The sequence below is a fragment of the Coregonus clupeaformis genome, chromosome 30 (assembly GCF_020615455.1).
Source record: "Coregonus clupeaformis isolate EN_2021a chromosome 30, ASM2061545v1, whole genome shotgun sequence".
Lineage (NCBI taxonomy): Eukaryota > Metazoa > Chordata > Actinopteri > Salmoniformes > Salmonidae > Coregonus > Coregonus clupeaformis.
In genome coordinates, this window is record NC_059221.1 from 32,491,197 (window position 1) to 32,506,571 (window position 15,375).

At 43.3% G+C, this 15,375-nt stretch overlaps 1 protein-coding gene across 7 annotated transcripts in view; it reads right to left on the reverse strand.

Annotated features, from left to right (window-relative positions):
- LOC121545403 (IQ motif and SEC7 domain-containing protein 1-like) overlaps positions 1–15,375 on the reverse strand; it is a 238,188-nt gene that overhangs the window by 30,284 nt on the left and 192,529 nt on the right. Inside the window, exon 1 of one of the 7 annotated variants that reach the window (XM_041855906.2) lies at positions 5,424–5,801. The exons of 5 other annotated variants lie outside the window; for them this stretch is intronic. In XM_041855906.2, coding sequence (XP_041711840.2) covers positions 5,424–5,488 — 65 coding nt within the window. In that variant the 5' untranslated portion in view covers positions 5,489–5,801. Of the gene's footprint in view, positions 1–5,423; positions 5,802–15,375 lie in introns of those variants that run through there. One more of the 7 variants, XM_041855909.2, reaches the window with a different exon arrangement.

Genomic DNA, 15,375 nt, shown 5'->3' on the forward strand with positions numbered 1-15,375 from the left:
ACGTACTAATGAGGGGAATATGAACCAGGTGTGTGTAATGACAAGACAAGACAAATGGAATGATGAGATATGGAGCGGCAGTGGCTAGAAGGCCGGTGATGACGAACACCGAAGACTGCCTGAACAAGGAGGGGAGGCAGCTTCGGAGGAAGTCGTGACAGGGGGTGAATACTTTCGCAAGCCACTGTATATACACTGAACAAAAATATAAACGCAACATGCAACAATTTAAAAGATTTTACTGAGTTACAGTTCATAAAAGGAAATCAGTCAATTCAAATAAATGTATTAGGCCATAATCTATGGATTTCACATGACTGGGCAGGGCAGCCAGGCCCAGCCAATCAGAATTATTTTCTTCCCACAAAAGGGCTTTATTACAGACAGAAATACTCCTCAGCACCACCTTTTAAAGTGGCCTTTTATTGTCCCCAGCACAAGGTGCACCGGTGTAATGATCATGCTGTTTAATCAGCTTCTTGATATGCCACACCTGTCAGGTGGATGGATTATCTTGGCAAAGGAGAAATGCTCACTAATAGGGATGTAAACAAATTTGTGCACAACATTTGAGAGAAATACGCTTTTTGTGTGTATGGAAGATTTCTGGGATTTGATTTATTTCAGCTCATGAAACATGGAACCAACACTTTACATGTTGTGTTGATATTTTTGTTCAGTGTAGTATGCATTTTTGTCCATGAGTTTCTAGTAGATAGAACATATGGTTCAAGCGAAAATAGCCTAATTAATGAAAAAAGCATCTAATCAACAATGGCATTCTTTTCAATAAACTCTGCAACTCTTTTTTCACAACTGTCACCAGTTTGAAGCCAATACATTGACAACAAATACATACTGACATAGTTAAATAAATAAAAGTGTGTAAAGAAATATATAAAGGATATTTCATGATGAAACCCTCGTATTAAACACCAATGGTATTCACTAAGTTGATGGTTTATATTTAGGATAATGTTTTACTGCTTTGTCATGCTATTATTTTTTTGGAAAATCATATTACTTCACTATTCCATATATTTTACATGTGATAAGGCCACACAGAGGGCCAGAGATAATTACAGACACCTGTGATATTCTGAAGTACCCAAAAGGGCCACTAGATGTCTTGTAATAGATTACAAAAAATCCTTGAAAGATACAACAATTCTGGTAGTTTACTTGGAAACGTTGAAAGTTTCCAATAATATACCCTCCCTTTGCAAGCCTAACTCAGATACATTTCTCCTTTCAGGTCCAAGAATCGTATTAATGGTTCTTTTTAAATAGCTCACAAATGAGAGCTAGTATACAGAACCAGATTGGAATTTACTGTGTAGTACAGCTGGAAACTGGCTAGCTGAGCCGGCCAAGTTAGCTGACGGAATCGTTAGGAGAGTTTCCAGTAGACGTTATTTAGTCGACCTCGGCCTCATCACAGTCGTGATTTCTATCTACTTTAATTCTGACTTCTTAATTTGAACTGTCTCCTACTTCAGTTTCAGTGGCCGAGCTAGCAGGAGCGTTGACACACCATCTTAGGAATGAGGAATGACTGTCTAGACAAAACACCAGTCCCAGAACCACTGTTTGCATTTGTATTTATGAGTCACTGGCTGGCTGTGGAGAGAGAAAACATCTGTTTTTGTTGTGTTTGGAAAACATGTGCTGCTGGTCTACTCTACTGGAGAGGGCACACTGTTTGTGGTGTGAGGGTGACGGGTGTGGGTTATGGGCTCTAATGCTACAGCTCTAGGTTAATTGATTCAACTGACTTATGTTGTCTGGTAAGCTTTTTTTCTTACTGCCAGTGACCACGCAGTCTCTGGTGCAAACTGTCTCCTCATCTGCCTCCACCATTGATACGCACCACAATTCTGTTGCAACCCACACTCACTGTCATTGATACGCACCACAATTCTGCTGCAACCCACACTCACCGGCAGGTTTATTAGGTAAACCCATGTAATACCAGGTTGGACCCTACCTTTGCCCCCAGAACAGTCTGAATTCTTCTGGGCATGGATTCTACAAGTTGAAACGTTCCACAGGGATGTTGGTCCATGCTGGCATCACACAGTTGTAAACCACCGCCACCAGCCTGTACCTTTGACACCAGGCAGGATGGGTCCATGGACTCATGCTGCTTACGCCAAATCCTGACTCTGCCATAAGCATGATGCAACAGGAACCGGGATTCTTCGGACCAGGCAATGTTTTTCCACTCCTCAATTGTCCAGTGTTGGTGATCGAGCGCACACTGGATATGCTTCTTTTTCTTTTTAGCTGATAGGAGTGGAACCTAGTATGGTCGTCTGCTGCAATAGCCCATCCGTGACAAGGATCGACGAGTTGTGCGTTCCCGAGATGCCGTTCTGCACACTGTTGTACTGTGCCATTATTTGTCTGTTTGTGGCCCACCTGTTAGCTTGCACGATTCTTGCCATTCTCCTTCGACCTCTCATCAACAAGCTGTTTTCATCCACAGGACTGCCGCTGACTGGTTGTTTTTTGTTTGTCGCACCATTCTCGGTAAACCCTAGATACTGTCGTGCGTGAAAAGCCCAGGAGGGCGCCCGTTTCTGAGATACTGGATCCGGCGCGCCTGGCACCGACGATCATACCACGCTCAAAGTCGCTTAGGTCACTTGTTTTGCCCATTCTAACATTCAATCGAACAGTAACTGAATGCCTTAATGCCGGTCTGCCTGCTTTATATAGCAAGCCACACCCACGTGACTCACTGTCTGAATGCCTCTATTCCTTATTTTTATTTTCTATGCTTTACTTCCCATTGTAAGTGAATGAGTCGTTCCGCATCATGATTGATTTACTGATTAAAAACTCTTATAGGGTATTTGTATTGACACATTTTATTATTCAAAGAAATCAATTCTGTATTAAACTAAGAGCCTCATAAACATATTCATGAGCACAGCACGGATGCAGTAAAAAACGGTCTCTTTTGAAAGAGAGTTGGCTCTGTGGCTTCATCAACAGACCACTCACTTACTATGGCCGTCATCCACAAAGCACAAAGCACTCCCAATATAGGCTGCTAGAGTACAGTCCTCACCCCACCAACATACAGGCCCAGTCAGACCTGGTGCTGGCTGGCTGCTGTCTGAACCTGAGCCTGCCAGTTGTCATGTGTCTCTCTAGCGGACATGCTAACAGCCAGACAGTCATTCTCTCAGTAATTCATAATTCAATTAGCCGCCGCGCCACACTCCGCACCTGCCCTTGACGATCCAGCCATAAGAGAACAGCACCATCAGTCAGTCACAGCCAGTGACTCCACAGGAATGCCCTTCAACTCATGACGATGGGCAGAAATACACCACACATACAGTGCCTTCAGAAAGTATTCACACCCCTTGACTTTTTCCACATTTTCTTGTGTTACAGCCTGAATTTAAATTGATTAAATTGAGATGTTATGTCACTGGCCTACATACAATACCCCATAATGTCAAAGTGGAATTATGTTTTTAGAAATGTTTACAAATTAGTTAAAAATGAAAAGCTGAAATGTCTTGAGTCAATAACTATTCAACCCCTTTGTTATGGCAAGCCTAAATAAGTTCAGGAGTAAAAATGTACTTAACAAGTCACACAATAAGTTGCATGAACTCACTCTGTGTGCAATAATAGTGTTTAATATGATTTTTGAATGAATACCTCACTTCTGTACCCCACACATACAATTATCTGTAAGGTCCCTCAGTCGAGCAGTGAATTTCAAACACAGATTCAACCACAAAGACCAGGGAGGTTTTCCAATGCCTCGCAAAGAAGGGCACCTAAAAAAAAGCAGACATTGAATATCCCTTTGAGCATGGTGAAGTTATTATTAGACTTTGGATGGTTTATCAATACATCCAGTCACTACAAAGATACAGGCGTCCTTCCTAACTCAGTTACCGAAGAGGAAGGAAGCTGCTCAGGAATTTCACCATGAGGCCAATGGTGACTTTAAAACAGCTACAGAGTTTAACGGCTGTGATAGGAGAAAACTGAGGATGGATCAACAACAACATAGTTACTCCACAATACTAACCTAATTGACGGAGTGAAAAGAAGGAAGCCTGTACAGAATAAAAATATTCTAAAACATGCATCCTGTTTGCAACAAGGCACTAAAGTAATACTGCAAAAATGTAGCAAAGCAATTAGCTTTTTGTCCTGAATACAAAGTGTTAGGTTTGGGGCAAATCCAATACAACACATTACTGAGTACCACTCTCCATATTTTCAAGCATGTTATGGGTATGCTTGTAATCGTTAAGGACTTGGGAGTTTTTCAGGATAAAAAATAAATGGAATGGAGCTAAGCACAGGCAAAATCCTTCAGTCTGCTTCCCACCAGACTCTGGGAGATGAATTCAGCTGGAAAATAACCTAAAACACAAGGCCAAATCTACACTGGAATTGCTTACCAAGAAGACAGTGAATGTTCCTGAGTGGCCGAGTTACAGTTTTGATTTAAATCTACTTGAAAATCTATGGCAAGACCTGAAAATTGTTGTCTAGCAATGATCAACAACCAATTTGACAGAGCTTGAAGAATTTTGAAACTGTTGCACAATCCAGGTGTGGAAAGCTCTTAGAGACTTACCCAGAAAGACTGTAATCACTGCCAAAGGTGCTTCTACAAAGTACTGACTCAGGGGTGTGAATACTTACGTAAATGAGATATTTCTGTATTTAATTTTCAATAAATGTGCAAACATTTCTAAAAACATGCTTTCACTTTGTTATTATGGGGTATTGTGTGTAGATGGTTGAGAAAAATAAATCAATTTAATCTATTTTGAATGCAGGCTGTAACAACACATTTGGAATAAGTCAAGGGGTATGAATACTTTCTGAAGACACTGTACATGTCAGTTACACTGACACTATCCTGCAACGGTATTGATGTATCACATTCTGTAAAGCCGCAAACAATCTATTCAGTTATGCAAAGCCTTATTTCGCTTATTTTGATCAAAGAAGAGGTGATATCAAAATGGCACATCTCTATGCAATTCGATTAAGTTGGAGCACAGAATTAATTTTCGTGAGCCTAATATCACAACTGTAAGATAACTACTATCATCTACCCTGGCTCATGTAATGTGGATATGCTATGCACATCACTAGAATAGCACTATGTTCAGCATGTGAGACACATATCAGAGCATGCATACAGAGATGGTGTTGCACACACACACGAAAAACGCATTTCTGTTTATGAAACATTGTCCCTTATCACTAGCCATACTAGCCTTGTCTAACCTTACCCGATGACAAACTGTACAGAAGAACAGATCAGAAGAAAATATATGTACACACACACACACACACACACACACACACACACACACACACACACACACACACACACACTCATTCACTCCCACTATACCAGCCTGCCTTACCAGCTGTCCACCTCCAGCTCCAGTAGGGACTGGCTCTTCTCTGAGTTACAGTGCAAACACCACATGCTAGCTAGCAGTCGCAAGACGGGGTGCTCCAAGCATCACCAGCCATCTCTCCCCGTTACTGCCTATGGATCCCTCTCAGATGGACACAGTCCCATCGCCTAGCCCTCTAGGTGTAGCACTGCATTAGCAGCAAATATTCCCATTGCTTTGCCTTCTCAAGTTAGCTCCCTATAGATGTATGGCAGGCAGGCGGCTAGCAGTGATTGCTAAGTGGCAGAGGCAGTCAGTATAGCCACTGACAGACGAATTGAGGAATCTTTCACTCACTCTTTCCCTCCCTCTCTTTCTCTCTCGGTCTCTCCCTCCTCAGCTCTCGAGGCTGGCAGGAGTGTGTGTGAGGTGGAAGGGGGGGCCGGGGGAGGAGACAGAGAGAGAGAGAGACGCTGGACTGTTAGCAGTATGGAGGGAGGCGGAGCAGGGAAGGGGGTGTGTTCTGTAGCTGGGGAGAGGAAAGGGGAGGGAATTCCTCTAGCAGAACGCTGAGGGGGGAACAAAATTTGACCCTGGACCAACAAGGATAGAAAAATCCTATTCAGTCATGCTATCAGAGGGAGGGGAAAAAAAACATGAAAGAGAGGAAGGGATGGAGGTAGAGAGGTTGGGCGTATAGGGGGAAAGAGAAAGAGAGCCACGAAGGGCACAGAGAGAGAGAGAGAGAGAGAGAGAGGTGGAAGCACCTCTATTAATAGAGTCTTTCAGGGTCCAGCACTGAACGTTTGCATATATACAATGAGGAAAAATAGGAAGAGCTTTCTTAGTATGAATTTAGCGGCCCCTCCTCTCCCTCCCTCCATATCCCAAAGGATATAAGAGCTACTGTACAGTCCCCCTGCCTTTCTGTATCTGTATACCCTCTTTATTTCTCTATTTTTGTATCCACCCCTCACTCATCACCTATTCTTTTCACCTTCCCATTTCAAGATGTCCCTTCTGTAATTCTCTGTAATGTCTATATTCTGCTCTCTCAAGCTCTATCATGGATGTTAGATAATGGAGCAGCACACAGAATGTCTCCCATTGCACCATAACGGACTGAGTGTGTCAGTCAGGCATGAGCTCCTGTAGATACCATTGCCTGCGATGGTGCTGTGCTCTCTAGGCTCCTTAAGGTTGACAGGACAGGGCCCGAGAACAATTACCCCAGTAAGAGAGGGGGTTGGGGTACAGGGGGGGTCTAGGCCAAACTGCCCCCCAGTCAGGGGTATTTTGGGGGATAATGGCAACAGGCACCAGAAATATGGGGAGAATGGTTCCCAGACGAGCCAGGTTTACTGGGGACACCAATCACTGACATGCTCGTCTCAGGAGGAAGGTGGTGATTTCCTCTAATTACAAGCCTGGACCCTGGGCCTCCCCGGGGAGAAGATTACTGCTTCCTTTGGCCCCTTTTCATGTGGGACTTCAAACGGAAGATTGAGAGAGAAGAGAGAGAAAACAGGGAGAGGGAGGGAGTCAGAGAGACACAGAGAGAGGGAGGGAATCAGAGACAGAGAGAGAGAGAGGGAGGGAGTCAGAGACAAAGAGACACAGAGAGAGGGAGGGAGTCAGAAACAGAGAGAAACAGAGAGAGGGAGGGAGTCAGAGACAGAGAGAAACAGAGAGAGGGAGGGAGTTAGAGACAGAGAGAAACAGAGAGAGGGAGGGAGTTAGAGACAGAGAGAAACAGAGAGAGGGAGGGAGTTAGAGACAGAGAGAAACAGAGAGAGGGAGGGAGTTAGAGACAGAGAGAAACAGAGAGAGGGAGGGAGTTAGAGACAGAGAGAAACAGAGAGAGGGAGGGAGTCAGAGACAGAGAGAAACAGAGAGAGGGAGAGAGTCAGAGACAGAGAGAAACAGAGAGAGGGAGGGAGTTAGAGACAGAGAGAAACAGAGAGAGGGAGGGAGTCAGAGACAGAGAGAAACAGAGAGAGGGAGGGAGTCAGAGACAGAGAGAAACAGAGAGGGTGGGAGGGAGGGAGTCAGAGACAGAGAGACAGAGAGAAAGAGAAATAGAAGGAAGCACACAAGGGAAATAATGTGCATGTGTGTCTGTGAGTTGAGCTGAGTGGCGGGTGGGGAAGATAATGGTTATAGAGACAGCAGATGGCTGTGCTGCTACAGGAGGAGGAAGGTAGACTGACTGAGGAGCTATTTCAGATGGAGCAGAGACCCAGACCCGTAGTGCTGCTGTAGCCCCACAGCTGTCAACACATTGCAGAGCAGCAGACACACGACTTGATTTCCAGGAATCACCACTGTTTAGAAGCCCTGTTTAGTTCCGACCGACAGTAAACAAAACGCCCACACCACGAAGAAAAACGGTATCAAAAACCCACAACTTTTTTAACGTCTTTCAATCGAATTTACAGGCTCATTATGTTGTAATTCAGACGCGTTAGTAAACCCAAGGCGAGAGCATCTAAGCGTTCGCCAGCGTTTTGAAATGAGTCCAGAATATTATCAAAGCCCTGTGGGCTGCGGCGGCAGTCAATACCTTGTTGTTTCATCACAAGAGATTACTAAATAAACACAATCCCTGCTGACATTTGTTTGGAAGGAAGATTTGAATTGATATGAGGGGAGGATTTCATTACGGTCTGGTGGTCCAGTGGTGAGATGGGCGGCTATATTATCATAGGGCACTTAGATTTGTTAGGAATGATTACAGGTCTGGAGAGTATCACTTGATTTCATATGGTCAATTAACATTTTTGGGGAGTGAGTTTAATAGGCAAGTACAAGCATAGGGCCTCAAGCAAGCTACACTTTTGGTAATATCTGTGTAAGTAAGACATGTACTGTTTGAAGAAACGCTTGTTATATCTACAAGTAATCTGGAGATCAGGACTGGCTCAGTGTGGCTCAAGTTCAACATAATTGGAACCATTGATGTGGGATCTCAATGGAAAACATTGATAAGCAGTTCAAAGAATGACAGCACTATCTAAAAGGAAGAATGCAAATTGTAATTTCAAAAGGAGTAACACCCCCCCGAGATCATGGTGTTTGACAAGGATAGATTCTTTAACCTCTATCATTTCTAGTTTATATTAATTATCTGAATCAAAACTGCCTTTTCAAATCTTGTTTGCTGATGACACAAGTGTGTTCTTTCCCACAGCAATCTCAACTATCTCACTGAATAAACTGAGCTAAACACATCCAAGCACTGTTAAAACTGAGTACAAGGAAAGTGAACAAATATGTCTTGACTTTTAAACACTGAACAAACCCTCGGTGTCTACCTCCTCCCTCTATCTCTCTCTGTATATGTCGGAAAATCTTCTATATCCCCTCTGCCCCTCTCCAACCGTCTGCACAGCTCTCTCCATGGGAATGATGTCATGGTTGGGAATTCCAACAGGAGGCCCTCTCTGTGCTCATAAAACCCCCTAGTCTCCCCAGCTCACTGCACATGGCCTTACTGAATTACAGCTCCTAGTCCATCACTCTCTCCTGGCCTTGGCAAGAGCCAAATAGTAGATCTGGAACATCGCCACTGTATGGCATATTTTGTCTGAAAGGTTAACTTCACAGACCATTTCCATATTTCAGTCTAGCAAGTAAAGCACTTCACGAATAAGACTGAGTTATGAATGCCTTACATTCAGAAAATGATAGAAAATATGAATAAAAATGGAAAACGGGCACCTAGCTACAGTACTGCAGATTCCTGAGACCTCAGGTGTTTTTCCATTGAAGCGATAGCTAGTTTCCTGGAGACCCACTCACAGAGTTTGTATTGCATATAAAAGAGTCGTGCTGCGCTACTCTGTCTACATGATGTCATGCACCATTTCTCATATCTGCTTTCTTGGGAGGCCAAGCCAAAGCCGGTGAGCATTGCACCAGAAAAAAATTATAAAAATCAGACTCTCGGCCCTGTCTGGATGCAATTAGCTTGGTGATGTCATTGTTTGATATGGCAGTGTTTTAACAGAAGTAGGGGCCTGGGATATTTGGAGTGAATAGTTAGGAACTCGTTCAAAGTAAAAATGAACACATTTTTCCTGTTAACTCTGGGGAATAAAGGATTCCTGTGTCTAATCGGGAGCTGGAAGCAGATGTATAAATAGGTTGGACTGACAGTAATGAAAGGATATGCAGCGTTGCTCATCAAATCAGATCCTGGCTGGCAGAGAAGCTGGAACACATGTGTTACCTCTGGGATCTTCAAGGAACCATCAAAGGTCATCAGACACCAGCTAGTGATGTCTGAAGGGCTTGTCTTAAAACGTGTCTCTACATCCGTTAGTAATGCCTGAGCTCTAAATTTAGAATAGGGAATGTGTCAGTCATGTTGTATGGCACCAAAGAATAAGGACAATATATTGTATGTGACAGTAAGCAAAATAGATGGGCTGCTTCTCCTCCTCCTGTCTCTCGCTGCAGCAAAACAGCAGTTTGCCTGCATCATTTAAGAATGCAAACAATTGTTTTAATTGGCCGCCAGCAGCACTAAGGTTGTCCTTGTTTTGCACACAACCAATATGCAGTGTTGAACTGTTACACCCAACCCTCTCTAATGATGATCTCCCAACCGCAACTGTGCTGCTCACCACCTTCACTCTGTGGCAGAAGATAGTAGAGTCTAATGGACAAGAATGCAAAGGCGACACAATTCAAAAGAAATACAGTCTACTATGCAAACCCAGGCCTGTGCGTTTGTACATGAGTTATATTTTTCCTGCAACCATTTTGTTAGTAACATAAAGATAAAAAAGAGACCCTATTTTTACTGTGTTTGTTATTGGGAATAAAATGCAGCCCTGTAAGGTGGAGCTGTGTTTGCCATGCATAAATGTTTCCCTCCAGTCCTCTTTACCAGGTGTCATATTTCTCTGTAGTCTGTCTAAGCCCCGCCCCTGTACAGAACCACACTTCAACACAGTGCTGCCATGCTAAAAACAGAGCCATGTGAGATCAGATGTGACACACTACACTATGGTAAACACACTGTCAGGGAAATGAACAATACACCACCGCCTCTACCCACAGAGAGCTGGTACTGTGGTACAATACCTCCCACTGTAGACTGTGGTGCTGTTGTTCTGTGGATTACAATGACAATGACCTTCCTCTTGTCATGCCTCGTCTTGCAACAAAATGACTAGTAGAAGATTGGCTTTCTCTAATGCTCAGTGATGATATTACACTGAAATGGGCCTATTGGAGGGCACAACAAGGATATATGACACGTTACTAGGCTCAGTTAGAGTATTACCTTTACAGTTAGAGTATTACCTTTACAGTTAGAGTATTACCTTTACAGTTAGAGTATCCCTCAATGCTCGGCCATGACATACAGCACTGAGCTCAGATTACCCCAAATGTGAGTGACCACTGAGAATATAAATACACAAGATGGCAGCTGGAGTGCATGTCATGGCTTTGCCTCCGACCACTGAAACAGGCTAAATAAGGATTGGAGTGTAGTAATCTGATCTCAGATCTGTGGTTAAGGGCTAGCTACACAGAATGCATGACACAGCTGTCCCATAGATAGACATACAGGTCCTGCAGTGTGCCTCCTCCCTCCAGATTGATAGGGCCATCTGCTGGCCAGAAATGACATTGGAGTCATCTCTGTTATCTCTCTATAAACAGTCACACAGCGACCCTGAGGGAGAGCTCAGCTATGACCATGATGTCATATGACAATGAGGTCAGGCATCTCAGTGACCATGGAGTGACGAGGAGGGAAAATGGGGTCAAGAGGTGAGACAGTTATTGAACAATCCCAAGGGATGGAAAAAGACCTGCTTTTACGGGGCATATTTGTCTACGTCATGTTGAGATGGTCAATTGACATGACCGCTTATGGTTTACAGAATGCATGATGTTTATTTATGTTGAATTTAATCAAAACATAAAATATCAAACAAGCAGGCCTATGTGTTTTCATTTTCTAAATGTGATCAAACAAGTATCATCATATTTTCTGGCACTGGAAAATAGAAGTACAGTCAGTTGCATTACTGTATCTCACAACAAAAGGTGCTGTAAAAAAATAAAACGTCAAAAGGAACTAACATTTGCTGTAAATTTCAAACACATTTCTACAGAACAAAACAGAAAATTCCTTGACTCCCCTTCAGCAGCCAAACACTGTGGAGCCCTAGGAAACAAACTGTAGCTCTGTGCTGACATCTACTTCCTGGTCTAACGACACCATGGTGACCAATCCATCATCAGTCAGACTCCCAGACTGCAAAGCGGAGGCCAAACGCTGTAAAAGACGCCTCCCTCGGCTCTCCTTCCTTTGTCTGGCTCCAAAATCGATTTTCAATGGCTTTGATGCATTGGAGGGTAAAAACTGTCTGCTTCTGATGGTTCCAAAAATAGTTTGAAACCTGATAATCTATACTCCAGACATAAGCTGTGTGAGTGAAACAGTCTTGATATAATAACTGGCCTGTTTGTTTTGGGCGATTGACAAGCACGTCTGACTATGCAATCAAATTAGAGACACAAGAGCAAAGTGAAATCTAATGATGCTGTTGATTTGAGCAAATTGACTGTATGGCTCACAATAAAATGGGCTCCCGAGTGGCGCAGCGGTCTAAGGCACTGTATCTCAGTGCTAGAGGCATCACTACAGACCCTGGTTAGATTCCAGGCTGTATCACAATCCAGCCGTGATTGGGAGTCCCATAGGGCGGCGCACAATTGGCCCAGCGTTGTCCGGGATTGGCCGGGGTAGGCTGTCATTGTAAATAAGAATTTGTTCTTAAATAAAGGTGAAATAAATAAACATCTGTTGTCAGTTTAATTTGCTTGTATTATTGGTCGGTCGCATCAGAGATTAGATAAACAGTGAAATATACACAATAATTTTTGTAAGGATGTACGTACGACGTAAGTATTACGAGGAGGTTGAATAGAGTAAGAGGGAAAGAGAGGGAGAGCGAGAAAGAGAGAAAGAACGAAGGGTCAAAACAACACCTCAACAACAAACCCTCTTCATCCCTCCTCCCCACTCTCTGTCATCAGCCTAACCCCCTCACATTCCCCCCTCCCTCACTCACCTCCCCAACCACATCCAGCTAATCACTTCTACAGACAAGACCTTCCCTCTGTGTCGTGTCCTGTTCTCCCTCTCTCCTGCTCTCTGTAGTCTGCTAGATCTGCTTACCTACTGTGTGCTCCCTTGCCCTTCCCTGCCCTGGCCTGGCTTGGCAGTACCCGCTGTGTCTCTGTGGCATCCGAGCCCCTCGGCCAGAGACACTGGTGCTATTGAGTCCAAGAGGAGCACCTCCCTGCCCGGCCGTCTGCACTGGCGCTGCCCATTGTTTGAGTTGGCACGGGGCATAAAGCAAGCCTTTCTCGTGCTGCCTGCCACATCGTACATTTTCCATCTTTGATTAGGGACAGAAAAAAGAAGGCCTGCCCTGTGGCGAGGCTAGGCGATGTGTCAAAGCTGTCAAACTGCCAAAGAGCTGTGCCAAATAATCTAGATTATACCATTTTCATTTTGAGAAAGAAACTCACAGACAGAAGTTGCAGACTGTTTGAAACTCACACACAGAAGTTGCAGACTGTTTGAAACTCACACACAGAAGTTGCAGACTGTTTGAAACTCACACACAGAAGTTGCAGACTGTTTGAAACTCACACACAGAAGTTGCAGACTGTTTGAAACTCACACACAGGCAAAGGTTGAGACTATGAGAGCTGTGCTGAATGACTTTCTAATTTCTCTCTCCTACTCTGTGCTCCTTCTGAAATGGAGAAGACTGATGATTTTTCACATTAACAACCTTCTCATTTGGCTGTTGACAGTAGTACAATAATTCATTTCACATAAAGTTGTTTTAGGCAAAATTGCTTCGTACTAAATGATTAAGGCCAGCTGTGGGAGTGTGACTGCAGCCACGGCGCTAGTCGAGATAATGACCGAGAAGGTGATTAGCACTGAGTGACATCATCTCCTAAAGAGATATCCTACAGATGGAGAGTTAAGCTCTGGATTTAACAGGAGGAAATTAATGTAATGCAAAGGGTGGAAAGGCTGAGATAAGGAACACCATATCACTGTGATTTGGTAGGTACAGTAGATCTCACCTTGAGGAAAAGTGTAAGGGCTCTTTTTATCTTCCATACAATATTAACCTCGCCTGCCAAGCTTCTAGATTCTCCTATAGTGACGTCAGACACAGCTGTTAAAAGATGCTCACACAACACTGAAGCCACAGAGGTATTCTGATTCTAATCTATGAGTGGGGATCCTTAAAGGTGTGTCCAGCAGGCCGTCATATAATGATACAGTAAAAAACACTAGAGTAGTATGAACCTAAAATATAGGCCTAAAGACAGGCTTCTATTGGACAGCCAGATAGCTATAGTTTGACCACTAAAAGCATTGTGGTGGAGTTTAGGAAACTGCAGCGTCAGGCCCTCAAACATTTGTTAACTGAAGGAAATCCTAACCGGTTTCCAAACTCTGCAAATCTGAGCGGAAAACAACAACTAAGTCCAAACCCCTGTCACAGAATGTACTTCTGAAAACTGTCAGCGTAGCCCTATCAGTTTACTGGTAACGGTAACCTGGGACGTTTGAGTTTTTTTTCAACTGCAACGGGACCTGGATCATTAGTATTTAAATATTAATTAAAAGGTTTGCTTGAAAGCATCTCAAAAATGAAGGGGAATTAGAGATACATTATTAATGACTTTGTCCCTAGCCTCTGCTGAATGACTCCATTTGTAAAGCCTTGGGTTTGTTGTAGCTAGCAATGGACACATATTATACTGTAGGTCACTGTGTGAAACATAGAAACAATGTGTCCTTTGAAAAAACATATTCATGGGCAACTAAGATTTAACAAGTCATACTGTCTTTCGTTTTTTGCTTTCACTAAATGTTCTTATGCTCTGTGAAAATGAGAAGCTAAGCCAACTTGTCTTCAGGTCACGAGAGTGATGAGAAATATTTTCATGTATACACATTCCAGTGGAACCAGATATCCTGAGTGTGCAAATTTCATTCATACTTCATTTCCAGCAAGTCCTGGAAGAGTGCAAGTCAGCACATCTACTGTCACTCCATATTCATAAAACCCCCTCCAAGCTGACAGGAAGGAAGGAAGGACAGGACTCTTTATCGTGAAAAGAGACTTTTTAAGAACGTGAGAACTTCATGTCATGACCCGAGCAATGGGCAGAGAGAGGCAATGTATATAATTAATTAATTATACAGCACCAAGTTTTATGTTTCAGTCGCTTCAATGCTTTTGATAAGGTTTGAGATGGTGATAAAGCATTTACTAGAGAGGGGGATAGGCCTATGTACTGTAGGACACATGGATTAATTTACAATTTTCAATAACAAACGACCCGACACAGACTTACTTTGTTTCGTGTCCATTAAATCCATACAGAAGCAAAATCTCCTGACATCATATTGAAAGCCAACCTACAACTCCAGCACCTGCGTAAAGTAGCTGTAAGTGCGTATGTTCTTCAGCTTTTGTAAGTGATGCGTTGCACCAGATTTAGCTGACAAAAAACAACACCGGATACACAACATTCACACACCCACAACACATCAACATCAACACAAAGCTCACAACACTCCAAACCCAATTAGGCCCTGCAGAATGAAGGGAAAGAATCACAGTCATTACTGAGAAATGTATTACAACCAGAAAGCCAATCTCTCGGCCTTATCCTGGCCACTGTGATATACACTGAGTATACAAAACATTAAGAACACCTACTCTTTCCATGACATAGAATGACCAGGTGAATCCAGGTGAAAGCTATTCTCCCTTATTGGTGTCACTTATTAAATGCACTTCAATCAGTGTAGATGAAGGGGAGGAGACAGGTTAAAGAAGGATCTTTAAGTCTTGAGACCATTGAGACATGGATTGTGTATGTTTACCATTCAGAGGGTGAATGGTCA